Below are 27,912 nucleotides of genomic sequence, written 5' to 3'. Positions count from 1 at the left end.
TATATATAATTTCAAAATATATGATGTTGGCTTTCAAAATTTTAAACTTTTATCAAAATAAAAAAATCAGTATTATGAACAATAAGACTACTTGAAAGTAAGTTGCAGACATCATCCTTAATACTTTGTCCACATTCTCTCACCTAACCACAATACCATTATCACACCAAAGAAATGTAATAAAGATAACACTTTCCAATATACCAATTTTCCATTTCTCATGAAAACCTCCCCCATTGATTTAAAAATGTTACTTTCAAACTCAAACACTTAAAAATCACAACAGCTTGTGATACAATCAATATCTTGCATTACATTTGGCTGTCATGTCTCTTTTAATCTAAAACAGCCCCCTCTGTACCCCCACTGACTCTCTGAGGATGTGATCTAGTAGTTTTGTACAAAGCCCCACAACTTATGTTTCGCCCAGTATGTCTTCGGGATAGATTCCTATAGGTAGCATTGTTTTGGCAAAGAGCATGTCCTCATAGTTTTGCTGGAGATTATCTCACAGGTGTTCCATATGGCATACCCACTGATACATCAGAGTGCTGCTTCCCTCTGCCTTGTCGACAGAGGGAGCTGCCCAAATCCCAGGTTTCCTTTTCCCTGTCTGATAGGTAGGAAATGTATCAAAGTGGGGTTTTCATTAGCTTTTCTCTTATTGATTTTGAGCATATTTTCTGAGAACTATTCATTCATATATTTTGTCCATTTTTCTATGGACTTGGAACTTTTCTTTTCCATTTTGACACTACACACACATACACACACACTCACACATCCTTTTATGGTATAAACTGCAAATATTTTCCCCTAACTAGCCTTCTTGTTAACTTTGCCTTTTTTAAAAAAAATCATGTAAAAATTTATGTTTTTGTCAGTATTATTTTCCCTTATTGCATATGGATTTCAAATCATATTGAAGACAGTTTGTCCAGGTTCTAGTTTACAGAGGAATTCGCCTTCGTGGAGGTCACATTTTGTTTGAGGAGGACAATAAAAGATAAAATAGTATATGTTAGAAGCTATGTTACAGAAAAAAAAGCAAGGACAGGGTAAGGATCACCTTGTTCAGTAGGGAGGTGGCTGGGAAGTGAGACGAAGAGAAGAAAAAGGAGGGGGGGAACACTAAGGTGGCATGTGGGAGAGCAAGTGTGTGAAGACTGAGAAAGAGCAGCGAGGGACAGGAGGGGCACTGGGAGCGAGGGTGCTCCGGAGGTCGAGAGAGGAGCTATGGGAAGGGAGCTGGAAAATCAGGTTTAAAATCTCAAAGACAGCAAATATTCCTAACTGGCAGACTAACTGCAACCCCAGTAAAACTCCTATCTATGTATTTCTTCAGGAACCAGCCAAATTTCGTATAATTTCACTTAACAGAAAAAGACAGCAAGTAGAGACAGGGAAACACTGACAAGTAAGCGCAAGATGGCAACCAGTCATTGCAGTTAAGACATATTACACAGCCTTTAAAATTAAAACGCTGTGGGGTTGGCACACAAGAGTCAGACAGCGGTCTTGGATACAGCCAGATAAAACAGATACAACCCAGATACAACCCAATTAGCCATGGAAGTTTTGTGTATGAAAAATATCTAAATCTACTTTATAAAGTTTAGGTGGGTAAAATTTTACTTTACAAATTGAAGATAGTTCACGGTGAAATACACAGACCTAACGAGTACAGCAAGATTAGTTCTGACAAATCCGTACACCTGTGTAGCCCTCACCACCTTCAACACACAATGTATTTTTAACTCTAGAAAGTTTGTCTCCTCCTTGCCACCCACCCCTCCCTTAGAGGTGACCACTGCTCTGAATGAGAATTTTAGTAAGTGCTTAAAATAAGACAAAATGGAATCCATTTGGATAAATTCCAAATGGCTCAAAGATTTAAATGTTAAAAAAAAAAAAAAAACCTATAAAAACTCAAAGACAATCCCATCTCTTAAAGCTTCCCTTCTTCCAACAGTGACACTGCCTCCTCAGCCCTCGCAGCAACACACGTGAACTGGGGCCGCTGCATGCGCTGCGGTCTCCCCCTGCAGGCCCTCCTCAATAGCCGGGTGCTTCCTCCTCACTGCCTTTACAGTGTCACCTTGCTGCGCAGTCCTCTATTTAACACTGCACCTCTGCAATCGCTTTTTCTCACAGCAGTTCTTCCATGTACTAGATATTCTGCTTACTTATTCTGTCAGCGGTTTGTTCTCCTGTCCTAGAATAACTCCCTGAAGGCTGGGGCTTCTGTCCATTTTTTCAGTGCTGGATCCTCAGTGTTTACAGCAGGCACTTGATTATTTCTTACTGAGGGTAAAAAAGTGATGAGGCGAGTTTCAGCTAGGGTGGGGCCCATAGTATCTCGTTCGTCTGGGCTTTAGTGCAATGACAGGATGGGGCAAGGCAATTGAGAGAACCACCGAGAACAGCCGGGATGCGGGCGGCAGGTGTGGTAGAGACCATGGGTGGATGTGTCCAGGCAGTGCTTCCAGAGGTCTTAAGGGAAGTGATGTGTTGGGATGAACAAATGCGAAGCTCTTGACTTCTTTTTGAGCTACCTCTTCATCTGCACAACTGCTGCAGGGCACCTTGGGCCTGGACCCAGCGCAGCTGCCACTGGGACAGCGATAGGCCTTGGCAGAGCTCCCTAGAAAGGGCGGCTTGTCCTGGCTGCTCCCACCTGGAGAAGGGGATGGGGTTAAAAGGGAAGGTCTAGGACCTCCAGACCTTCACTAGCTGACCCTCAACACCACGGTCTGCTTGTCACCAGCCCCCCACTCCCTCCCCCGGCCTAAGTTCTGCCCATTGCACCCAGTTCAGCCCCCACCTCGTCATGTCCCCCTCTCACCAGTCCCCCACAACTCCCTGAAGCTCGGGGACTCGCTTCAGTGCTTGTTTCAGCAGGTTCTCCAGCCGCTTCAGAGCGTGTCCCAGGCTCTCCTTCTGTTCCTTTTCCTGGGATTCCTGGATCTGCAGCAGCTCTGTAGGTTAGAAACCCAGGGGGCAGCACTGAATCCTTGGGCTCCCGGGTACCTTGCAGCTAATGAGTCACTGTCTCCGGTCATCTAGTCTTCACCTCAGCATCCCTCCTGAGCCTCTCTCTCCTCCCAGGTCCTCCTACCAGGTGCAAGCCCACCATGCCCCAGGCATCCTCTGAACACCTTCCTCCCGCCCCCTCAGTCTCCATGGTCCATCCCTCAGTGTCCTACCTGCTTCCCTGCTTGCCCCCCAGCCTCCCTCCTAGCTCCAAGCCTCAGCCTCTTACTGGTCCACCCTTCATGTGGCAGCCAGAGTGCTCACGGCCTAAACCTGATCCTTTCCCTCTCCTGCTTGGAACCCTCCAAGGCGCCTCAGCGCCTCAAGACCAAGCCCAAGCTCTCAGCCTAGTACTTGAGGAATGCACCACGTGGCCTCTGCTCACTACTCCGGAGCAAAGCCTCACTGTCCCCCAGGACCACTGGAGACACCATCTTTCCTCCTGGAAGCCCTTCCCAGCATTCCTCACCCTGGCTGCTTCCTCAGACTGCTGCAGTCCTTCCCTCCACTGGTGTCTTCCCTGGGGACTGTGACTCGTCTAGTCTCTCTCTACAGACTCAGAATAAGCCCAGCTCAGAGTAAGTGCAGATCAGCAGTGTGGTCAGACCCTTAGGGCCTGAACCCCTTCCTGGCTTTGTAATCTCAGGCATGACACTTGCCCTTTCTTTGGGCACTCTTAGGCACAGATGGAATTATTTGAGCCACAGGCTAGTGAGGCAGGGAGCAGATGGGAGCACTCTGGAGAGGGGACCCACAGGGCTTACTGACAGGTTGAAGGTAGGGGTTCAGAGGACTAGGAAAAATTACGGATGACTCCTGGGTTTCTGGCTTTAGCCCCTGCATGAGGGCAGTGGGGTCATTTATTAAGGGAAGGAAACCAGGATGGAAAAAAGACAGAACTGCTTTCCGGACTAAAGGGAACTGAGTTCCAGTTGCAGATGTGTTAAAAGTCCCTGATGCCCACGAAGTAAGACAATGCTGTGCCACGTCTTGGGCTGTTTCTGTTGTTCCTTCACACTGCTCCTTGCCCACTGAAGAGTCGGGGTGGTAAGGAGCTCAAAATTCAAAGGCCTGAAAATGGTCTCTTCCTGCTTTGCTGATAGTACACTGATTCACTTCTTCTCAAGCCACCTCTTCCATCTATTTCTCTTTTGAATTCTTTGCTTCTACAATTGGGACACCCTGGGGTTGGACAGCTTTCACCTTCCTCCCCACTGAATTCTCAGGGGCTAGCACATGGCATATACGCAGTGAGTACTTGCTTAGTGAATCCAGGAATAAAGGACTTTTGCGTTTTAGCTTCCTTTCTGTAGTCTTATACTCCCTTCCCTCATGGTAAGGACTAGAAGAGGCTGTGCATGTGCAGAGAGCGGAGACTGGAATCACGCGAGGGATACAGAATGCTTAACTGCAGCCAGCCTCAGCTCAACACCCTGTTCAGGCCACCTGACTGAGTCTTCCCAGCCGTTCTGTAAGGTGTTATTAATATGATTATGCTTAGTCCACTGCAGGGGAAACTGAGGCAGAGGGAGACCATACAGCAAGGAAGAGGGACTGCTGAGAAAAGAATCCAGTAGTTTAACTATACAGACTGCTTTGTATACTCAAGTATACTGCTGTTTGAAGATGGATGAATATTCAGCAGTTTGATGAGCAGTGTCATCTAATGGTTAGGAGCACAGACCCATGTTAGACGGCCTGGGTTCGAATCTAGCTCGGCCGTCTGGGCAGCTTGCAAGCCCTCTGTGATATGGAGAGAACCCCCGGGGATGCTGCGCAGAGGACTCTAGTGAGACCTCAATGCACAGTGGGCACTGTGTAAGCAGTGGGTATTTGTGATTTCTTCTGGAGGCTAAAGGTGCTGGGAAGGGGCTGAGATGCTGGATAAGGAAGTGGGGCAGGCCTACCCTGGGTGGACGGTCCTGGTGGCAGGTTGGTCTTCATGTGGAGCAGATACCAGCGTCGGAGACTTTGTTGGTCCTGGAGGAACAGAAGGTCCTGGCGAAGAGAGGCAGCCCTCGGGAGGAGCAGCTCCGGAGCCTGGAGGGAGGAGGACGGATAGTCACCTGGGGCGGAGGTTGGGGTCGGAAGACAGGGCCGAGGGGACAGGCACTCACCTTTCCTGCAGGCAGCCCCAGCGTGTGGCTCAGTGCTATGAGGCTGGAGCCCCTTGGGGATGCAGGATGCAGCTGGTGGATGGATGGCAGGATAGTGGGGAGGGGCTGCAATCTGTGGAGTGAAGTCCAGGTTGGGAGGGGTGCTGAGAGAGAGGCTGGGTTCCAGAGGCCCAGGAACTTGGAGGTAGGGCTGAGGGTGAGGTCTGGCAGCCTGGGAACCCTAGGATTGTGTTTTAGGAGTGGGCCCAGGGAGTAGCAGTCATCCACGACAGGGTATGTGGCAACCCCTATCTCACCCTCCGGGGCTGTGCTGCAGCAAGGGGCCCAGAGGAAGATGGGGCAGGTGCTGGGCTTCCTGCTCCAGACACCGCACCAGTTCCTGGCTCTGTGGAGCCACCGCCTCAGACGTGGGGACCACTTTTCGCTGAACCAAAGCTAGCACCTGTGGGGAAGGAAAGGGATGGGAAGGACAGTGTGAGGCTGCTTAGTCCCCTCCCGAGGAGGCCCAGCCCTCCCCAGAATTGGCCCCCACTCCCATCTCACCTCCTCGGGGCTCCGGCACAGGCGTGTCTTGCTGGCTGAGTTGCCCTTGATGAGCAGGCGGATCTGCTCCTGTGTCTCCTCCTAGGCAACCAAGAGGCCATGGAGATGAGCTGATTTTCTGTTTTACCTCCGAGCCTCTGCCCCTGCTCACCCCTTTGCACAGGCCCTGACTTCTCTTGGGAGTCTCACTGAGGCCCCCTCCCCTCACCAAGAGGCCCAGTTCTGGCTCCTTAGGGCTCCCAGTCTGACTCAGGCCCTCCATCAAGCCTGGCCACTTCTCCTGCAATCCCACTTCTCACCACTAGTTGCCGCCAGCGTAAGATCCGTTGCTGTTTGGCCTGTAGCTCCTGGAGCAGAATCTGCCGACGCCCAGTGGCCTCCTCCAGCTCCTGGCTCAGGGCACGCAGGGCCTTGAGTTCAGCCCACAGGGCACAGACCCGGAGCCCCAGCACCAAAGTCTGCCTGCGGCCCAAGGAGAAAAGACCAAAGGAGAAGGAAGGTGACTAAGACTCTCACCGGAGCAGGGAGATCAGAGGCACAAGGATGCACAAGGAGCCGTAAACATAGGGAGACTACCCAGCAGAGCAAGCAGGAAGACTGAAACAGGAGCCAGGGTGCAGAAGTCTATATTCTAAGACCCTTGGGAGAGACGTGGCCTAGAGACCATAGCCCTTGGAGACTCTTCACCTCTCGCTGGATCCCAGGATACATCTATCAGCCTTCTCCATCAGGCCCTGGAGGCGCAGGGTCAGGACTTGATGCTCCTTCAGGAGGGGTTCCCGCTGGGTGACCAGCTCACCCACAGACCGCCAGCCCTCCTGGAGTGAGCACAAAGTCAGGGTGACATGGTCCCTGGCAGGGAGGGGACCAAGGTGTTTTGGGTTGGGAAGGGGATGGACTCCTGGGAAGGGTCCTGGGGGGTCACCTGGATGAGATGCACCACGGATGGCAGGGTCTGGCTGGAGTCTGACTGGTCTGGTGCCTGGGACCTGAGAATAAGGGCTGAGCTGTAGTGGGAGAAGCCCTGTCCCCTTGTAGGTAACCAGTGTCAGCCTACCTGCCAGACTGGTTACTGGGCCTCAGTTCCCATTGGCAGGTCACCCTGCCTGGTCCTGACCTGTCCCAGCTCACCCAGCCACCTGCCCTGCGCTGACTGGGAGCACCAACACCTCACCTGGTTCTCTCCATATCCTGGAGCCCATCCACACTGCACAGGGACTGGATCTCTGCCTCCCGCTCTGCAGCCAGATGCTGCAAGGCAGCCAGGACATGGCCTGGTGGGTGGTTTGTCAGTAGGCTCTGGTGGGGAGAGGGGTGAAGTCAGGCCAGGATGGGGGCAGGGCTGCGAGCTGGGACTCCATGGAGAAGGAGTAGGGATCATGAGTGAGGTCCTGGCACCCTGAGGTTTAATCATGGGGCAGGGGGTGTAGCCTTTCTTGAGAGTGCCCCTCACCTCCACTGAGCTAAGCCACTGCTGGTAGGAAGTTCCAAAGTGGTCATCTTGCAGGGTTCTGTGGAGTTGGGGAGGAGGACAGAGAATGTTACAAGAACCATTAATTCACCCTGTAATGATCACTGCCACTCTGTAAGGTAGGGGCTGTCACTGTCCCCATGTTAAAGACTGGAAACCAGGTTCCTCTATACCAGCTAGACTTGAGTGTCCCACTTAACAGCATATCAATGCCTTGGCCTTGGACCCTTTCATGTGTGCTGTTTACCTGGAACATCCTCTCAATCTTTTATCCCTCCTCACCAAAGCACCCATCCTCTCTGCCTCCTTAGCTGGGTAAGGTGCCTCCTTTGGGTACCCAAAGCCTCCCAGGCTTGCCCACCCTCTGAGAGCCCTACCTACCTGGGTTGTCACTATCTCTAAAGGTCTGCTTCCTCTCTTCCCAGCCTGGGAGCCCTGTCAGGGCAGGGCCTGGGGCTGACAGAGCCCAGAGGTAGTGTCTGTAACAAGGTTCTTTACAGGGTCTTTGGTGGCCGAGGGCTACTCACGGAACGCCGCCTCCCTGGGCCTGAGGACTCAGGAGGCTCTGCAGGAACTGGGTTCGGAGGCTGCAGGCTGTTCGGACATCGTGCTGTGAAGAAGAGGGTGTAGTATGAGGGAGGCCCAGAGGTCCATCTAACCCCGGACACCCAACCTTTCTCCCCGCTGGCCCAGGACTCTTACCAGGACCGCAGGCTCCAGGCCCAGGGCTGCTGATATCAAGGGTCCAAAGTTTATATCCACTTTGGCCTTCCTGGAGGGAGGAGTTCAGTTGGGGCTGGGGGTCCTGGGAGGAGGCGGCTGGCAGCACAGAGGTTGGTGTTCCCTCCTGCTGCCAGCAAAGCTAGTCACAGGGATCACTGAGCCTGGATCTCAGAGGCCAACCCCCAGATGAGATCACCTCCCAGCTGGATGACTGCATTAATCTCCTCATCCATCTCCCTGCTCTTACCCTCTGCAGTCTGTTCTCCACCCAGCAGTAAGCCAACAATCCTGTTAAAACCTCAGACAGATCAAAACAGTCCCTGTTTTGCTCAAAACTTTTGAAAACATAATGGGTTTCCATCACACACAGAATAACAACAATTAGAATGCTTCTAAGCACTCTGCTTGATTTAACTCAATTATCATACCTACCCTCTAGAATAGATATTAATATTATCTCTCTTCTACAGAACTTAGAAACTGAAGCACAAAGCAGTTAAATACTTTGCCCAAAGTTACACAGCTGTAAGCAGCTGAGCCAGGGCATGAACCAAGCCTCCGAATAAAACTCCAATGCCTTCACAGTGCTCTGTCCACCTCTCCAACCTACCCCCTTACTACTCTGCCTCTTGCCTTCAAAATTTAAGCTGAACTGGCTTCTTGGCTGTTCTTCCCACATGCCAGGCTCAGGGGGCTCTGCTCTTGCTGTTCCTCTCAATGGAAATTCCTCCCCTAACTCAAATGTTAACATCCTCAGAGAGGTTTTCTCTGACCACTGTACCTAGGGTAGCATCTCCCTCTCCCTTTCTACATCACCTTTTCTTCATAGCGCTCATCTCCACCCTTGATTATAGGGTTTGTTTGTGTCCTGGTTTAGCACTTGTCTCCTCTGCATCAGAGTGTGAGCTCCATGAGGGCAGGACGGTCCCGTTTACTGTTTTTTTTTTCTCCCCCCAGCACTGACGTTCTAGATATACAGCTGGCACCATGCTAAGCACTGAAAAAACAGGTGGCTGAGATGGCAAAAATTTCTGGCTCCATGGAGTGAAGCTCAGAATTCTAGAACCCAGAAGGGGTCCGGGCAGAGCACTGGGTCTCTAAGAATGTCTGTATGCCCACCCTGGTGAGGGATGCTCCCTGGACACCTGAAGCCCACCTCTCTATGTCCTGCAAGCGCTTGAGCTGATTCTGCAGTCGCTGCATGGGATCCTGGAGCTCACGCTGCTGTCTTCGCATGGCCCCAGCTTGAGCCCGGAGGAGGAGAGCACGGCGCTGGGTATCTTGCATTCTCTGTAGGTTCTGCTCCATGGCCATGTCTGTGAGAGGAACAAGGGTGGCCATCAGCGCTTTCCCTCACCCCATTCTGCTGCCCATCTCTCCAGCCCCATGGGTCACCCTGAGCCTCAGTCTCTTGCTCCATCAGCTCCAGGCTCTGGTCTAACTCCAGGATCTCTGCCCGCAGGCGGGCAACGTCGGCTTCCAACTCCAACTTCCGGCGGGCCTGGTGGAATCAGGTACAGGGTCAGATGCATGGCCTGACTGCTCTCTGTGGGGCAGTAGTCTCTTACGTGCCCAGTTACATGGCATAGGGTTTTCCCCAGGCAGTTTCAGTGCCTGAAGAAGAGCACCAGGGTACTATCATGTCCCCCTCCTTCCTTCTGGGATTGCCTCATCTGTCCCCCCAACCTGTTTCCTGTCTCTGTCCCAGTCCTCATCTTCCCATTGAGCCCCAAACCAGGAGTCCTGAGGTCTCCTGGAAGCCTCCCCCAAGATGTCACCTGGGCACCATGCACATGCTGGGTCCCATACTGGCCTCAGCATTTCTCCCAAGCCCATCTCTTCTCCCATCAACCTCACCGGCTTTGATGCCTCATATCCATGTCCCCCCACTCACAGCTCACGCCTCCTCCCCCCGGACTGCAAGTGAGTGCAGGGATCGGGCTGTCTTGTGACACAGTGACCCTTGGCATCACCCAGCACAAGGCTGGGCCCAGAGCAGAAGATCTATAAGTCCTTTTTTTGGATGAAATAAAACCTTGCAGCACATGCTTCTCACCTCTGGATTGTCCTGGTGGCCATACCTGAGGAAATGAGATCAGAGTGAGAGGATGATGGGGACTTCCAGGGGAGAGACAGGAGGTGTGAGGCTGGGGGCAGGGACATGGCTTGATGGGGCTGGGGAAGACAGGAAGGGACAGCTTTGAGGACCAGTTACCAGAGCAGGTTTCCCCGGATCTTCCTGACGTTCCTAAATGGAGAGGTAGGAGGAAGGGGAGTTACAGTGGGGCTCTCCTGGATCCTCTCCTCTGCCAAAGCTTCCCTTCTGTGGCCAGGCTCACCTCTGGCTGTGCACATGCCGCAAAACGTAGGCCCAGATGTCGGCCCCCTGGCCCAGACACAGCCTGTGGGAACAGCATGTAAAGGTATGCCTGGGCCATCACACAGGATGGAGGATCCTCACTAACAGAGTGGTGAGGAGGTAAGACCTTTACTAGGGAATTCTCATCTGTACGGGAGGGAGGGCCCATACTTTTAGGGGTAAGGTATTTCCTCCTGGGGAGTTCTCAGCCACTGAGAGGGTGGGCGTCTCACTGGGGATAGGGGTATTCTCATTCTCTGGTGGAGTGCTCCATTTCTCCTGGCAAAGGATTATCTCCAGTTACTTCCAGAGGTGGGGTGAGGGGTACACTGCCAGAAAGGGCCCTCTCATGATCAGTTGTGGGTCATTACTCCTATACATTCGGTCTCGAATGGCGCGGTCTTTGCTGACTTGAGTGTCCTCACTAGCTGGGGTGGGTGGTGATGTACTGAGGGACAGCCTTACCCTGGAGATCCAATTTTCACACTGATAAAAGAGAGCTTTATTACTAACTCATGGAGGATCCCCACTAGTGCAAGGGACCCCACTCTGGGTGGCCTCAGAGGATGGGGGTGGGAGTCACCACCAGGACTCCCTCACTCAATTCAGGATCCTCTGCCTGGATTTACTACCTGCAGGGCAGGAGCGCCGTCGAGGGTTAATTGCACTGCGGCAGCAGCGCCCTCAAAGGTTATTTTCACTGGGGCAGAGGGGCAAGGGGAGGATGGCGCGTTTTGGATGAAGACGTGGGTCTCATCCCGGGAGACTCCATCTCCAGGGTGGGGAGTCCTCACTCCCAGAGCGGCTCTCACCTGCGCAGCGTCGACTCCGGGACCCGGGCCGCCACGGGCACCTCCATCTCTTCCGCCGCCCAGCAACCCAGTTCCCGCGCTTGCTGCGCTAACTCCATGACAGTGACCAGGCCGCTGCCTCCCGCCCCTTCTTCAGTGTGGCGTCCTTCTCTGACGTCACGCACGCGCCGGAAGTGACGCCACGGTCTCCAGGAAGATGGGGGCTTTCCCGCTCTGCGGGGTCTCAGAGCCGACCACAGCTCTCTTACCTCGGGGTTCCTGTGAGCGAAGATGAAAGAACTTGAAGAAACGGTGGGATCCGCTTGCCTTCTGCGTCTTCCTTCCTACTACCAGCTGTTCCCTAAGAGACTAAAGGTCCCTAATGCCTCCCTTCATTTTCTCGACAAAATGGGACTTTCATCCTAGGAGGATGACAATCCGGCGAGGGGATGCCAAAATTACTGCCCTTTGATTTCAGAAACAGGGTGTCAGGTCTGAGCGAGGGACGGGGGCAGTTGGCATGAGCCTAATATTTCCCTGGCATGCTTTCTTCTAGGTATTCGTTCGTCCTTACCAATCCGTAACATTCGTGAGCTGACCTTGAGCTGGGGACACCCCGGTGGCTAAGACAGCCCCAGTCTCCATGCTACGGAGCTCACAGTTCAGTGAGGGACGTAGACGCATCACCAGGTGGGGATGGATAGGACATAAGCAGCAGGGGTGGGTCACTTTGGGGTCAAGGAACGTGAGAGGTCTGTGGAGTGCCCCTAGAAAGCGCTAATACTAGGGCTGGAGTCCTGGAGAGCCCACTCAGCCTCAGACATGGTCCTGAGAAATAATACCTCTCACTCAATATGATTGTGTCATTAATCACTGTCTTCAGTGTCCAATACAGAGCCTGAATCTCTAAATAGTTGTTGAATAAACAAATGGGGGAGAAAGATGGCGGGGTGAGACTAAAAGCTGGGAACCCAGGGAAGAGGATGGAGCAGGGTGAGGTAGAGGAGGGTGTTGAGGACAGTGCTGGACAACTGTAGGGATGTTGAGTAGAGAGGTAACTGAGTGGATCTCATGTGAAGTTGACTGGCTGTAGAGGGGTGAAATACAGCACTCTAGGCTGGAGATTAGGTGGAACAGACCTTGATATGGGGAGATGAGAGAAGGGACAGCTTTGGAGGAGATGTTGACAACAATGTTATCAACACTGGGTGTGAGGAGTCAAGGAGGTGTCCAAGGGTCAGCTGAGTCTCTGCTCCAGGAACAAGGGGACTACAAGGTTTCCATTGAGATAGCAGATTTCAGGGAGAAGCTGAATTGAGCTTCAAATGCTTCTTATGGGCTGAGATGCAGAAGAGGGTGCCTGGGGCTGATGTAAAATCCAGATGGGCTTCCTGGAAGAAAGATTAGCAGCTTCTACTTCACCATTTTGATTTTTCAACAGTTTTGATTTCTCTCAAACGTCTCCACCCTTCCAACTTTTGTGGGTTGTTTTGCTATTAAAAAAAGCAGTTAGCAGGTCTCTGAGCCTTTCAAGGAGTGTTAGAAAGTATTGACTGTTAAAGGAATAAAGAGACAAATCACAGATTGGGAGAAAATATTTGCAAAACACATATCTGATTATTGACTTGTACGCAAAATATACAAAGAACTCTTATACTCAACCATGAGAAAATAATCCAGTTTAAAAATGGACAAAAATTATGAACATATGTCTCACCAAAGAAAATATACAGATAAATGCAAGTAAGCATATGAGAACTTGTTCAACACAATGTCATCAGGGAGTTGCAAATTGAAATAATAATGGAATACTTCTACATATCTATTAGAATGTCTAAAATCCAGAAGTGAGGTGGCTGACATTTTGCCAGTCATGCAGGTTGTCCCTGGCTGGCTGCTCGCACATCATGTTTGCATAGGGCAGCAGCCAGGTCAGCAAGTGTTGCACTTTCTCCTGGCTCTTCCATCAACTTCTGCAACTCCTGGGCCATGTGTGTGTTTAGCTCCAGCTTCTCTTGTGGGCATTCATACCAATAAGGTCAGAGGCAAGTTTGTTCCAGCTTGTGCTAGCTTTCCCCCATTTACATCTGTCTTCCCTTCCTAACAACTGCCTGCCCTCTGCACTTTGAGTGGCAGCATCAGACACTAAGACAATAATATTAGGGACTGCTTAATGTCTCCACCACTTGCATAAGGTCAAATCCCTGTCTGTCTGTCTGTCTATCTACCTACTTATCTATCCTCCGCTGTTGGTTCAGTCTCTCTAATTGAACCCTGATATCAGGAGGAGACTGAGGCCAGGGCAGGGAACTAGGGCAGGGGATGGTAGAACTGAAGCATAGCAAGGGACTGGTGAGAGTGATGATAGGGCTAACTGGAGGGAACGGATTCTAAGATTAAGACTTTTCCAGAGAGCAAAGCAGTGTTCTCTTTGGGATAGTAGCTTTCAAGACTCCCTCCCTCTCACATCTGAGCTTTTATTCCTGCTCTGCCCCCTAACTCAATTACCCTTCTTCTTATCTTCAAAGGCTACATCCTCATTCTTTAATTGATTATTTTTACTTTTGGCTGTGCTGGGTCTTTGTTACTTTGCGCAGGCTTTCTCTAGTTGCGGCGAGCAGGGGCTACTCTTTATTGTAGTGCACAGGCTCTAGGGCTAGTGGGCTCAGCAGCTGAGGTGTATGGGCTCTAGAGCACTCGGGCTTCAATAGTTGTGATGCATGGGTCTAGTCACTCTGCAACTTGTGAAATCTTCCCAGACCAGGGATCGAACCCATGTCTCTTGCATTGGCAGGGGTGGGCTTTTTAAGAAACTTAGGTATTTTAAAGCGCTGAAGAATTGAACTGTTGAACATTTGAACTGTGTTCACCACTTTCGAACCGTGGTGTTGAAGAAGACTCTTGAGAGTCCCTTGGGCAGCAAGGAGATCCAACCAGTCCATCTGAAAGGAAATCAGTCTTGAATATTCATTGGAAGGACTGATGCTGAAGCTGATACTCCAATACTTTGGCCACCTGATGTGAAGAACTGACTCATTGGAAAAGACCCTGATGCTGGGAAAGATTGGAGGTGGGAGGAGAAGGGGACAACAGAGGATGAGATGGTTGGATGGCATCACTGACCCAATGGACGTGAGTTTGAGTAAACTCTGAGAGTTGGTGATGGACAGGGAGGCCTGGCGTGCTGCAGTCCATGGGGTCACAAAGAGTCAGACATGACTGAGTGACTGAACTGAACAAAGTATTTTATGAAATTCCTAACAAATAGAATGACGTGGGTTTAACAAAAATAATATTAAGCATGAAATGAGGTTTTGATTTCAGTTAATACAATAGCAAAATTTTAAGATTAGTGATAGTATCCAATTAGGTAAAACCACCTGTCACAATAAATCAAACAATAAACTTTTCTTCTCACCAAAAAGAAAGAAAGTTGTCAGTTTCATTCTTTTGCATGTGTGTGTGTGCTAAGTCTCTTCAGTCGTGTCTGGTCTGACTCTTCATGACCCTATGGACTGTATCCCCAGGCTCCTCTGCCCATGGGATTCTACAGGCAAGAATATTGGAGTGAGTTGCCATGCCCTCCTCCAGGGATTCTTCCTGACCCAGGGATTGAACCTGGGTCTCCTGTGGCCCCTGCATTGCAGGAGAATTCTTTACCAGTAGCGCCACTAGGGAAGGCCATATTTTGCATGTAGCTGTCCAATTTTCCCATCATCATTATTGAAGAGACTGTCTTTCCCCCATTTTATATTCTTCCTTACTTTGTTTTAGATTAATGACCATATGAGAGTGGGTTTATTTCTGGACTCTCTATTTTGTTCCATTGATAACTGTCTATTTTTCTACCAGTACCATACTGTTTCAATTACTATTGCTTTGTAGTAGTATAGTTTCAAGTCCAGGAGCATGATATCTCCAGCTTTATTCTTCTTTCTCAAGATTTCTTTGGCTGTTTGGGGTCTTTGGTGGTCTTATAAAAATTTTAGGATTGTTTGTTTTAGTTCTGTGAAAACTGCCGTTGGCATTTGGGCATTTGACAGGGATTGCATTGAATCTGTAGATTGCTTTTGATAGTAAGGACATTTTAAAGATGTTGATTTTTCTGATCCATGAGCATGGTGTGCTTTTCTTTTGTCATCTTCAATTTCTTTCCTTGGTATCTTGTAGTTTTCAGAGTACATTTTTTTTCACCTCCTTGGTTAAATTTATTCCTAGGTATTTTATACTTTTTGAGGCCTTTGTAAATAGGATTTTTCCCTTAATTTCTCTGATAGTTCATTATTAGTGTATAGAAATGCAACAGATTTCTGAATCATATAGTAGTTCTATTTTTAGTTTTTAAAGGAACCTTCACACTGTTTTCCATAATGGATGCACTAATTTACATTCCCACCAACAATGTATGAAAGTTTCCTTTTCTCAATATTCTCTCCAACATTTGTTATTTATAGACTTTCTGATGATAGCCCTTCATATACACAGTGAAGTGATACCTCACTGTGGTTTTGATTTGCATTGCTTTAGTAATTAGTGACATTAAGTATCTTTTCACAAGCCTGTTAGCCATCTTTTGTCTTCTTTGGAAAAATGTTTATTTGGGTCTTCTGCTCACTTTTTGATTCCATTTGGGATTTTTTTTATATATTGAGTTGTATGAGATGTATATTTTGGATATTAAGTACTTATGATGAAGTGTTAGTTCATCATTTGCAAGCATTTTCTCCCATTGGATAGGTTGTCTTGTTTTGTTAATGGCTTCTTTTGCTGTGCAAAAACTTTTAAGTTAAATTAGGTCCATTATTTTATTTTTGCTTTTATTTCTTTTACCTTAGGAGACTGATCCAGTAAAATATTGTTATGCTTTATGTCAAAGACTGTTCCACCTATGTTCTCTTCTAGGAGTTTTAGTTCTCTTCTGTGGTTTCAGATCTTATGTTTAGGTCTTTAAACCATTTTGAGTTTTTGTATATGTTGTGAGGGAATGCTCTAATCTTACTGTTTTACATGTAGTTGTCCAACTTTCCCAGCACTACTTGTTGAAGAGACTGTCTTTTTTTCCATTGCATGTTCTATGAATTGACTGTAGATATATGAGTTTATTTCTGGGCTCTCTATTCTGTTCCATTGATCTATTTTTTATGACAACAACATACTGTTTTGATTACTGTAGCTTTGTAATATAGTTTGAAGTCTGGGAGGGTTATACCATCAACTTTCCCCCCTCCCCTTGGGATCATTTTAGCAATTTGAAGTCTTGTGGTTACATATAAAGTTTATTTATTCTAGTTCTGTAAGAACTATCATAGATATTTTGATCAGATCAGATCAGATCAGTCGCTCAGTCGTGTCCGACTCTTTGCAACCCCATGAATCGCAGCACACCAGGCCTCCCTGTCCATCACCAACTCCCAGAGTTCACACAGACTCACATCCATTGAGTCAGTGATGCCATCCAGCCATTTAATCCTCTGTCGTCCCCTTCTCCTCTTCCCCCCAATCCCTCCCAGCATCAGAGTCTTTTCCAATGAGTCAACTCTTCGCATGAGGTAGCCAAAGTACTGGAGTTTCAGCTTTAGCATCATTCCTTCCAAAGAAATGCCAGGGCTGATCTCCTTCAGAGTGGACTGGTTGGATCTCCTTGCAGTCCAAGGGACTTCAAGAGTCTTCTCCAACACCACAGTTCAAAAGCATCCATTCTTCAGCACTCAGCCTTCTTCACAGTCCAACTCTCACGTCCATACATAACCACAGGAAAAACCATGGCCTTGACTAGATGAAACTTTGTTGGCAAAGTAATGTCTCTGCTTTTGAATATGCTATCTAGGTTGGTCATAACTTTCCTTCCAAGGAGTAAGCATCTTTTAATTTCATGGCTGCAGTCACCATCTGCAGTGATTTTGGAGCCCAGAAAAACGAAGTCTGACACTGTTTCCACTGTTTCCCCATCTATTTCCCATGAAGTGATGGGACCGGATGCCATGATCTTTGTTTTCTGAATGTTGAGCTTTAAGTCAACTTTTTCACTCTCCACTTTCACTTTCATCAAGAGGCTTTTTAGTTCCTCTTCACTTTCTGCCATAATGGTGGTGTTATCTGCATATCTGAGGTTATTGATATTTCTCCCGGCAGTCTTGATTCCAGCTTGTGTTTCTTCCAGTCCAGTGTTTCTCATGATGTACTCTGCATATAAGTTAAATAAACAGGGTGACAATATACAGCCTTGATGTACTCCTTTTCCTATTTGGAACCAGTCTGTTGTTCCATGTCCAGTTCTAACTATTGCTTCCTGACCTGCATACAAATTTCTCAAGAGGCAGGTCAGGTGGTCTGGTATTCCCATCTCTTTCAGAATTTTCCACAGTTTATTGTGATCTACACAGTCAAAGGCTTTGTTGATTGCTTTGTGTAATATGACTATTTTAGTATTAATTCTTCCAATCCAAGAGCATGGGATACCTTACTATTTCTTTGAGTAATCTTCAGTTTCCTTCATCAGTATATTATAGTTTTCAGAGTATAGGTCTTTCATCTCCTTGGTTAAGTATATTCCTAGTTATTTTACTTTATTTTTTGATGTGATTTTGAATGGATTTTTTTTTTTTACCTGGAGTTTCTCTTTAACTGTTGCCATTTTAATTATGTCTTGGTGCAGATCTCTTTAATCTCATCTTGTTTGGGACTCTATGATTCCCTGACCTGGATGTCTGTTTCCTTCCTCAGGAAAAGGTAGTTGGCTCTTATTTCTTCAAATAAGTGTTTTTTTTGTCCCTTTCTCTTTCTCTGTTATCCTTCTGAAGTGATGGGAAGTGAAAGTTGCTCAGTCATGTCTGACTTTTTATGAACTCATCGATTGTAGCCTGCCAGGCTCCTCTGTCCATGGAGTTCTCCAGGCAGTGAATACTAGAGTGGGTAGTCATTCCCTTCTCCAGGGAATCTTCCCAGCCCAGGGATCGAACCCAGGTCTCCCACATTGCAGGCAGATTCTTTATCATCTGAGCCACCAGGGAATGTTAATATGCTTGATATTGTCCCAGAGGTCCCTTAAAAATGTCCTCATTAAATTTTTTTCTTTTTGCTGTTTTAATTGGGTGATTTCCATTATTCTATTTTCCAGATCACTTATGTGTTCTGTATCATCTGATCTACTGTTGATTCCCTCTGTTGTATTTCTTATTTCAGTTACTGTATCTTTCAGGTCTGTTTGGTTCTTTCTTATATTTTCTAACTCTTTGTTGAAGTTCTTGCTGAGTTCATCCATTCTTCTTCTGAGTTCAGTGAGCATCTTTATGATCATTGCTTTTAACTCTTTATTGGATAAATTGTGCTTAGTTGCTCAGTTGTGTCCTACTCTTTGTGACCCCATGGACTGTAGCCTGCCAGGCTCCTCTGTCCATGGGGATTCTTCAGGCAAGAATACTGGAGTGGCTTTCCATACCCTCCTCTAGGGGATCTTGCCAACCCAGGGCTTGAACCCAGGTCTCCCACATTGCAGACAGATTATTTACCATCTGAGCCACCAGGGAAGCCCATTGGATAAATTACTTATTTCCATTTCATTAGGGATTTTCCCCCCTAAGGTTTTATCTTGTTCTTTTTTTGTGTGTCTTTTAATTTTGTTTGACTTTCTGTGTTTGTTTCTGTTAATCACTTATTTCCATTTCATTAGGGATTTTTTTCCCCTTGGGTTTTATCTTGTTCTTTCTTTGTATGTCTTTTAATTTTGTTTGACTTTCTGTGTTTGTTTCTGTTAATTAGATGAACCAGCACCTCTTTCAGTCTGGAAAAAGCAGCCTTGTGTGGGAGCATCCTTGGTGTAGACTGCCTGTACCTGGTGGCTTTGGCAGGCCTACTGGAGGAGAACTGGGTGGGGGCTGGGGTTAGTCCCAGGGCACTCTGATAGTGTCCTTGGTAGATACCTGGAAGCTATTGTGGGGCCAGAGGAAACCCTGGAGCATGTTGTGCCAAGGCCTCCTTGGTGGACAGCTGGAGCTGGAGCACACATGGACTGGGCAGTCTAGGGATGTGTCATGCTGTAGGAGCCTTAGCAGGCAGCTGGAGCTGGAGCAGGCACAGGCTGTGGGGAGTCCTGGGGGATCAAACAATGCTGCTTGCTGGAACCTTCAGTCCTGGAGAGAGTTCCAGTAGGTCCCTACCCATTTTGCAGGTACTCTAAGGTTAGTGAGTGGGATTTAAATGTAATAATATGCATAAGTTCCTTGAATTGTGATTGACACAGTTGACTGCTCGGTAGCTACAAGGGTGATGATAGTGATGATGATGGTCCTGATGAGTAAGACCCAGTTTCCTGCTTCTCCACTTCTTAGTACTTGCTTTTTCCTTGGCCCCTCATTCATCCTGAAAGCCCCAGGCTTTTTCATGTGGTTGTAGAATGACTTTCCCTGCTCCTGCGAGGTGAGAGACAAAGATGTGGTTAGAGGCTAATTTGGAAGAGGTGCTCTGCTTCCTTCCATAACCTCTGCATGCATGCTGAGTTGCTTCAGTCATGTCCGACTCTTTGCAACCCTGTGGACTGTAGCCCACCAGACTCCTCTGTCCATGGGATTCTCCAGGAAGAACACTGGGAGTGGGTTGCCATGCCCTCCTCCTCCTTCCCTGACCCAGGGATCGAACTCAAGTCTCCTGTGGCTCCTGCATTGCAGGCTGATTCTTTACCACTGAGCCACCGGGGAAGCCCTCCATAAGCTGTAGAAGCCATTTATTTAAGTTTCATTGACTCAAGCAGGGTCACATGCCCACTGCTGAAGCAATCTCTGAACCAGTATATGACTTCCCACATTCATAATGATCACTACACCATACATCCCAGAGGTGTTTCTCACCTCCTTCTCCAGCTCAGATGAGGGCAGCTCTCTCCTTCAAGCTTCTGAGGCCCCAAATCCCTCTTTTTCTCTTATACTCAGGCATCAGTAATCCTATTTACCTTACCTTTAAAATTCATCAAGGCTTTTCCTTTTCCACTTCCCTTACACTGCCCTGATATTCCATCACATCCCATCTAGACTTTCACAGCAATTTGCTACTGTTACATTTCCCCCACAGTCAGCTCCCCTCCAAAGTCATGGAGAGCCTGTTAATACCTGAGTCAGCTCTTGTCACTCATCTGTTTAAAGGCTGTTCATGTTACTCAGAGTAAAGTAAGCTCACTTCCATCTTATTTTCTGTTTCCTCCCTGATTTCTCTTTTAACCATTCCCTGTCTTCTGCCCTTTAGCTACACCTGGCCTCCTTAATATATCTCAGAAATATCAGACATGCTTCTCCCTCCAGACCTTTGAACTAGCATTTCATGTCCCTGGGATAAGCTTCACTTAGATATCTGCTTAGTTTCCTCACTTAAGTCTTACAGGACTTAGGTCAAAAGTCAGATCTGGGGCTTCCCTGGTGGCCCAGGAGATAAGAATCCTCCTGCCAATGCAGGGGACACAGGTTCGATCCCTGGTCTGAGAAGATTCCACATGTCTCGGATCAACTAAGCCCATGTGCCACAACTACTGAGCCCACGCTCTAGAGCCTGTGCTCCACAACAAGAGAAGCCACGGCAATGAGAAGCCTGAGCACTGCAACTAGAGAGCAGTCCCTGCTCACTGCAACTAGAGGACGCCCATGTGCAGCAATGAAGAGCCAGCACAGCCAAAAATAAATAAAAGTCAGATCTTCATTGGAGCATTACCTGCCTCCCTATTTAAAATGACAGCCCCTTACTGTCATTTTGGTTGCCGTTTTGGTGATTGGTTACTTCCAATCACCCTTACTCTGCTTTATTTCTCCCCACAGTCCTCTTAATATTTCACTATTTACTATATTTATTACCTTTCACACCCCACAAGAACATGAGATCCATGAGGTAGGAGTTTTTTGGTTTGCTTTGTTGTGCCCTTTGCCTGGGGCAACAATTGATGCACAATAAAAATTTGCTGAATGAAAGAAGAAAGAACAACTCAACAGCCCTGTGTGGGGGTGAATCTGCCTTGCCCACTGGGCTGTGGGTTTCCTGAAAGCGGGGATGGGGTATGTCTTGGTCACAGCTGTGTTTCTAGCATCACCCAGCACAGAGCCAGGCATGGAGGGGATTGGGAGGTCCTATAGGAGGGTGACTGTATGTGCAAAATATTCCTGTGAGCAGATCTGTGAGAACCAGTGCTGGGTTTCCTCTTCAGTAAAGGTGGAAATGGGGGATATCTTCGGGACTTTCATAAGCACCTACAAGGATTCTTACCAGGAGGAGGAGAGAGCCCCACCTATTTTGGAGAGTGGAGATGTATGACATTACTTACTGCCGCATTGGCTTCCTTTGTGTTCCTTGAATTGCAAAGCTCATTCCAGCTTATGGACGTTTACACTTGCTAGTCCCACTCTGTGGGAACTCTGTTCTCACAGTTCTTGGAACAGCTGTTCACACTTTGGCTCAAGGAACATCTTAGAAAGGTGTGCACTGGGTATCCAGTGTGGGACTACATTTCCCAGAGGCCCTTGTTCCAGTTGAGGCCATGAAATTAGTTCTGTTGAATGGTCTGAGAGCAGATGTGATAGTTGGTACTTTATTTATTTATTTGATAGTTGGTACTTTACGGCCAAAGTTTTATTTAAAAATTATACTGCTTAATTGAGGTATAAATGACAAAAATTATAATGTGGTTTAAAATGTACAACATGGTGATTTGCTATATGCATCATTGTGAAGTTATTACCACAACCAAGTTAAATATCATCACCTCACAGAGTTACCTTTGTTTTTGTCTGTTTTTGGTGAGAGTGCTTAAGAGCTACTCTCTTAGCAAATTTTAAGTATACAGTACAGTATTGTTAATCACAGTCACCTTGTCCTATGCTAAATTCTCAGACCTTATTCATCTTATAACTGAAGGTCTTTACCCTTTTACCAGCCTGTCCTCATATCCCCCACCCCCAGTCCCTGGCAACCACCATTCTACTTTCTGTTCTTATGAGTTTGAAAACAAATCTAAAAAAGATTCTACATATGAGTGATATCATAGAGTATTTGTTTTTCTCCACCTATTTCAGTTAGCATAATGCCATCAAGTTTAATTCATATTGTTGCAAATGGCAGGCCTTTGTATTTCTCATGGCTTAATAATATTCCTTTTTTTTTTTTCCCCACTCAGACACGGTAACTTTATTTGCCTTTGGCTGGGTTTTCAGGAGGAAAACCCAGGTTGGCAGGAGCCTGGGCTTCGTGCGCCCTCTGGTGGGCCTCAGAGGCAAGGACCAGAAAGGACCGGACAGTCTGCAGGCCACAGTCAATAGAGTTTAGGGGAGGGCTGCAGTGCTCCTCAGGACTGCACCCCCGACCCAGCTTCAGGAGATGGGGCATGACGGGAGGAGGCCCTGAACCTCTGGCTCTCATACTCGCCCGTGTTGGATGCCCGCATGTTCTGCCGAGCCTTCATCTGCTTCAAACGGTCCTTGTCCACTTCCCGCTTGGTGAGGATGAAGAGGAGGATACCACAGGGGAAGCCGATGGCCCAGGCTAGTCCCACAGCTTTCATGGGGTTCTTGCCCCTCTTTCTGGGGATGTATTCCAGCTCAGGGGAGAGGGGCTCAGGCTCCTCCTTGCACTCTGGGGAGCTGTGGCTTTGCAGTGCCCGACTCCTGTTCTGGGAAGCCTTGTTAGCAGTGGCTCCTGAGAGAATCCCCCGGAGGACGCGGGCATTTCTCGCCCCCCGGCCCTTCAGCGCCGTAGCAGCTACCACCGCCGCCATGTTCAGATCCCAATCCCCAATAATATTCCTTTGAATATAGATATCAAATCCTCTCTATCCCTTAATCTGTTGATGGACACTTAAGTTGTTTCCATATCTTGGCTGTTATGAATATGCTGCACTGAATGTGGGAGTCCAGATATTTCTTTTAGACAGTAATTTTATTTCCTTTGGATATACCCTCAAAAGTGAGATTACTGATTCATATGGTAGTTCTATTTTTAAATTTTTGTGAAGCCTCCATCCTGGTTTTCACAGTGGCTCTACAAACTTACTTTTCCATCAACAGTGCATAAGTGTTCACTTTCAAGTCAAGGCTTTAAAGAAACATGTGGCAGTTTTCCATTCTTATCTTCTGCCTGGACTCAAAGGATTCTGGATCCTTAGGGGATGGTGGAATCACCACATGGAAGGTTCCTGGGTCCCTTGACCACCTTGGCAGGTTCTGTGAGTGAGAAATAAATTCCTATTTTGTGAACTACTAAATGGTGGGGTTTATTTGTTACAGCTGCTAGCATGACCCTAAACAATATACCTTCTAGACTTTTGCTGTCTATCCCAGTGCGTCTCAAACTATTTGTGATTGTGGAATAGGACCTGTTTTTTTGTTTTTGTTTTTTTAATATCTCCCAATCTGTCATGGACTGGTCCTATGCCCTGCACAACGGGACAAGTCTATTTCAAATACTTGGATGCCGTAACAGGTCAAATTGCTGTAAGTCTGAAAGCGCCTACTGGCAATTTCCACACTTAGCTTATTGCAAACTATTAACAGTGGTAGACCACTATTATCACTGCCATAGCTTATTACCCTGTTTTATTTTTCTCTGCAACATTCACCATTCCCTGTAATTATTTGCTTCTATTTGTTTGTGGTTTTCTTCCCACTAGAATGTGGGGAAACTTCCCAGATGTAAGCTCTGTGTTGTGATTCTAGTACCTAGTACAGTGCTTGGTACATCATAAGTGCTCAGAATATTCAACTTACTCAACAGAATAAGTACTTGTTGAATGATGAATAAGCCTCATACTTGGTGGTTAGAGGGGAGAGGAGTTAATCTACCTATTACAGAAGCCCTACAATCAAAATTCCAAATTCCAATGAGTTCACTGACAGTTTCTGACTCCCAGGTTTTCTGGTGGACCACAGCACCCAACATGACCTCTTACAACCCACTTCCCTAGGCTTCCCCCGGTAGAGACTGGACCCTCTATTCTGTTATTGTCTGGTGATATGACTGTCTTTCAGCCTGGTTTATAAGTTCACAGGAGGTACCAGTGGTACTTAAGTGATGACTGCTCTGTCCCCAGAGTATGGCAATACATTCAAAGCCCTTGGTCAACATAAATAGATTTATGACACAAATACGTGAATATGGGCAGAGGAGAACAGTGTTCTACCCTGTCTCCCATGGTCCACATCTTGGCGGGGTCCCAGGATTGGTCTTGAGCTCGGGTCCAGTGGCCCTCCTCCCCCATCACGGTGCTGCCTCAGGTTGGCAACACTTGACCCACCAGACACTGAGGGGCAGGTGTCTCATTTGGCCCAAATGGATACTTAGAACCAAAGTAAGGAACAGTTTTGGATATATTTGGTGCTTTTTTTCCTCATGAGCTGGGGAGGAGGCTACCGAGAAAATAAGTCCGTCATGGAGAAAATCAAGATGATGAATATGATGATGCTTCCCATAACAATCCCCAGGACTGCAATGTAGAAGGTTTGGTGGGAGGTCTCGGCTGCCATGGCTCGATTATTCCATCTGTTGCAGTGCCTTGTCTGATTGGAGGTAATAAGTAGAACAGGAATAGATGGGCATAAAAAGGTTCTTGTATGGGAGAGGGGTGAGCCATGGGACTATAGGAACACAGGGTGGGGACCTAAACCCAGAGGCAGGAAACAAGGAAGAACTTGAGTCAGCGTTAGGGCCAGGATGGAGAGTAAGGGGGAAGGCAAGGATTGGCATGATTCAGATTCGCACCTGGATGGAGAAGATCACTGCCACAATTCCTACGGGAAAACACAGGAAGAGGGCCAAAATGGACAGGCACATATAGTCTTTGGGGGGCTTGGCACGCAAAATCTCAAACGTCTGGGAGTAGGAAGTGAATTATGGTTCAGTATGGCTTCTGGGTTCTGACATCCCTCTGACCTCCTCCCTTTGACTCTCCTCCGTTCCTGTAAAGTCTTCACTGACACCCTTTAAAACTCTGACTCCATTTACTTCCTACTGTGTTCTCTCTAACCTCTCCCTATTCCTTTTAATACCTTCTCTGTCCTCTAGAACTGTCAGCCCCCCACTCCACCTCCATCCCCCCTACCCTATAATCCTGCTCAGTTCTCTGTAAGGCTTTCCCCATCTCCTGTAAACTCCTCACCATATTCTATAACTGCCTTTCAGATCCCAAGCACGTCTCACTTGGTCCTTCCATTGTCCCCACAAAATCATTTACCGACTCCAAGGACTCTCATTTGGCCTCCCTGAAAACTCAGCTGACACCTTAAGAGCATTTTCTTCCTATAAAACAAACCCTCATCATTTCCCAAGCAACCTTTTCTTTGTCTCTATTCACCACCCTACTAAGAAGATCCTCATTCAACACTTTAACACTCTGATTTTTCATGTGTAAAACCATCATTATGCTCCTGCAAAATTCTCAACTTATAAAAACTTCTAATGACCTTAGTGGCTCTCTCCTTGCTCCATTTTAATATTCCTCACTTTGTCCCTATGAATCTGTCATGGTCCTGTTATAAACCTTATTGTTCACCTACTAACTCCTCCCCACTCCACCCCCCACCCCGACCGCACCAATAACCTCTCACTCGGCTCCTCTAAGACCTTCTTTGAGCAACTATAAACTCTAAGTCCTCTCCTTGTCTATACATAGCCTCTTCTCTGTCCCCTTATAAAGACCTGCCACGTCGCCCTCTAATGCCCTCTCGCTAAGTCTGAAACCAGTTTCAATACCCTGTGAACTTCCTGTACACTTAATGACAGCAGCCTTCGGTTCTCCTAGACCCGTGCCTCCCTCTGAATACTTAATACCCTCCCTTCCCCTTATGAAACACTTTTTTGTCCCCTCATTCCCCTCAACCCATGCTGGCTTTCTTCCTCCCACCCTGTCCCCCCATAAATTCCCGCCCTGCCCCCTCAAACACCCCCATTAGGGCATCTGGATCTGGCTACATGGAACCTCTCCCTGACTCCATCCCTCCAGGTATTGCCATGGAGACCACGCAGGCTCCGCCTCTTACCCTGTACCTTCTCCTATTGGCTGATTGGAAGTTGCGTGTTGGGGTGGGAAACCAATGCTGATTGGTCTCGTAGAGTGCGGGTCTGTCCTAAACTCTCCCGTGATTGATCAATTCTAGGAGTTATTTTTACTGCAATTTAGTTTTTTGTTTGTTTTTGATGTTCTTTTTATTTTGTTTCGGATACAAGCCCTTAGTCAGATATGAGATTTGAAATTATTATGTTTGGGTCTTTATCTTTTTATTTTTTGTCATTTGCAGTGCAAGAGTTTTTTTAATATTGATAGAGTATATATATATATATATATATTGTTTTTTTTTTCTTTTAGGAACGTGCTTTGGTATCATGTTTAAGAACTCTTTGTCTAACCCAGTGTCAGAAATATTTTCTCCTATATTTTCTTCCAAATGTTTGATAGATTTACGTTATATATTTGATTGTTAATTTGAGACGTGTTATTTTCTAATATAATAAGCATCTGAGTATAATATGTTTACTTCTAAGCACTGCTTTAGCTGCATCCACATACACTTTTTTTTGGGCTGTTCTTGGTCTTCGTTCGTGCGTGGGCTTTTCTCTAGTTGCAGGGAGTCGGTCTACGCTCTAGTTGTGACCTGCAGGCTGCTCATTGCAATGGCTTCTCTTATTGCGGAGCACTGGCTCTAGGGCACATGGGCTCAGTAGTTGCGACTCTCTGGCTTAGTTGCTCTTCACCATGTTGGATCTTCTAGGATCAGGGATGGAACCCATGTCTCCTGCATTAGTGTGGGGATTCTTTACCGCTGAGCCGCCAGGGAAGCCCTATACTACCTTTTTGATGTGTTAAATACATTTTCTAATTTCCCTTGCTTCATGAGTTATTTTGACTTGCAGGATTGATTTTCGAAGTGTTTGAAGATTTTCCTGTTAACTTTCAGTTATTTATTTCTGCATTACTTTTATTATGGTCAGCACATTAGTTTTCTATTTCTATATGACAAACCAACATACACTCAGTGGTTTAAAACAACAGCCGTATATTGGCTTACAGTTCTGAGGATGAGAAATCCAGGAATGGTGTGCCTGAGTTCCTTGCTCAGGCTCTCACAAGGCTGATATCAGCGTGTCTGCTGAAACGTCTCTTCTGTAGCTCTGGATACTCTTCCAAGCTCATGTGGTTGTGACCAAATTCAGTTCCCTGTGGCTTGGGGGCTGAGGCCATCCTCTTCCTTGCAGGCGAGCTGCCAGGATCTATTCTCAGCTTCTATAGCACACCTGCATTCCTTGGCATGTGGTCCTGTTCATCTTCAAAGCTGTGAACAGAGAATCTCCTTCCATCAAAATCACTCTTGTGCTTTGTGTCTGACTTCTGTCTCTTACCTCTAGACCCACGTTTAAATGCCTCATCATGTGTTTAGGCTAGGTCCATCCATATCATCTTCTTCTCTTAAGGTCAGCTGTACCAGAAAATCACAGGAGTGATATCCCATCATAGTCACAATCTCAGAGATTTTACAGGATTGCACACCAGGGGCTGGAGTTCTTTTGTGGTTGGGGGTGGGGCACATTAGAGTTTTACATACCACAGTCAGATAATACGATTTTGTATGATTTAAATTCTTTGAATTTGTTAGTTTTGTGATCAAAGATATGGTCTATCTTTTTAAAAATTTAAAAAATTTAAAAACAATTTTAAAGGTTTATTTCCACTGACAGTTATTACAAAATGTTTTCTGTATTCCTCATGCTGCACAATACATCCTTGAGCCTATTTTATGCTCAATAGTTTGCATTAATACCTGCCCTCATGACCTAATCACTTCCCAAAGGCTGTACATCTAAGTACCATAACACTGGGGATTAGGCTTCAAACATGTGAATTTTGGGAAGACATGAACA

At 47.1% G+C, this 27,912-nt stretch overlaps 2 protein-coding genes across 2 annotated transcripts; both read right to left on the bottom strand.

Annotated features, from left to right (window-relative positions):
* Window positions 1-868: 868 nt before the first annotated feature.
* On the bottom strand, window positions 869-11,215 carry HAUS5 (HAUS augmin like complex subunit 5). The gene is made up of 19 exons (XM_070772037.1): window positions 11,059-11,215; window positions 10,227-10,289; window positions 10,103-10,135; window positions 9,944-9,968; window positions 9,283-9,388; window positions 9,044-9,203; window positions 7,867-7,936; window positions 7,692-7,774; window positions 7,147-7,204; window positions 6,868-6,992; window positions 6,619-6,682; window positions 6,381-6,511; window positions 5,993-6,155; window positions 5,694-5,774; window positions 5,447-5,592; window positions 5,151-5,262; window positions 4,941-5,073; window positions 2,846-2,978; window positions 869-2,677 (listed from the first exon to the last, which is right to left on the bottom strand). The coding sequence occupies exons 1-19, from the start codon at window positions 11,154-11,156 to the stop codon at window positions 2,560-2,562; spliced, it is 1,902 nt and encodes a 633-aa protein (XP_070628138.1). The 5' UTR covers window positions 11,157-11,215; the 3' UTR covers window positions 869-2,559.
* An 11,022-nt stretch (window positions 11,216-22,237) lies between these two features.
* On the bottom strand, window positions 22,238-22,791 carry LOC109572400 (probable hydrolase PNKD). The gene has a single exon (XM_019979170.2). It carries the CDS (start codon window positions 22,778-22,780, stop codon window positions 22,352-22,354), a length of 429 nt encoding a protein of 142 aa, XP_019834729.1. The 5' UTR covers window positions 22,781-22,791; the 3' UTR covers window positions 22,238-22,351.
* Between the last annotated feature and the right edge of the window lie 5,121 nt (window positions 22,792-27,912).

The sequence above is a fragment of the Bos indicus genome, chromosome 18 (genome assembly GCF_029378745.1).
Source record: "Bos indicus isolate NIAB-ARS_2022 breed Sahiwal x Tharparkar chromosome 18, NIAB-ARS_B.indTharparkar_mat_pri_1.0, whole genome shotgun sequence".
In the NCBI taxonomy this organism is placed as follows: domain Eukaryota; kingdom Metazoa; phylum Chordata; class Mammalia; order Artiodactyla; family Bovidae; genus Bos; species Bos indicus.
This window is presented reverse-complemented; position numbering and strand designations above follow the sequence as displayed.

What these genes read in the sequence shown, in the direction of transcription:
- HAUS5 (XM_070772037.1), bottom strand. Translation starts at nt 11,156, where the DNA reads ATGGAGTTAGCGCAGCAAGCGCGGGAACTGGGTTGCTGGGCGGCGGAA. An exon ending in CCGTGGTGCATCTCATCCAG is followed by an intron (nt 6,512 to 6,618) that starts GTGACCCCCCAG and finishes TGCTCACTCCAG; the next exon opens with GAGGGCTGGCGGTCTGTGGG. An exon ending in TGGGGCTGCCTGCAGGAAAG is followed by an intron (nt 5,074 to 5,150) that starts GTGAGTGCCTGT and finishes TCCTCCCTCCAG; the next exon opens with GCTCCGGAGCTGCTCCTCCC.
- LOC109572400 (XM_019979170.2), bottom strand. Translation starts at nt 22,780, where the DNA reads ATGGCGGCGGTGGTAGCTGCTACGGCGCTGAAGGGCCGGGGGGCGAGA.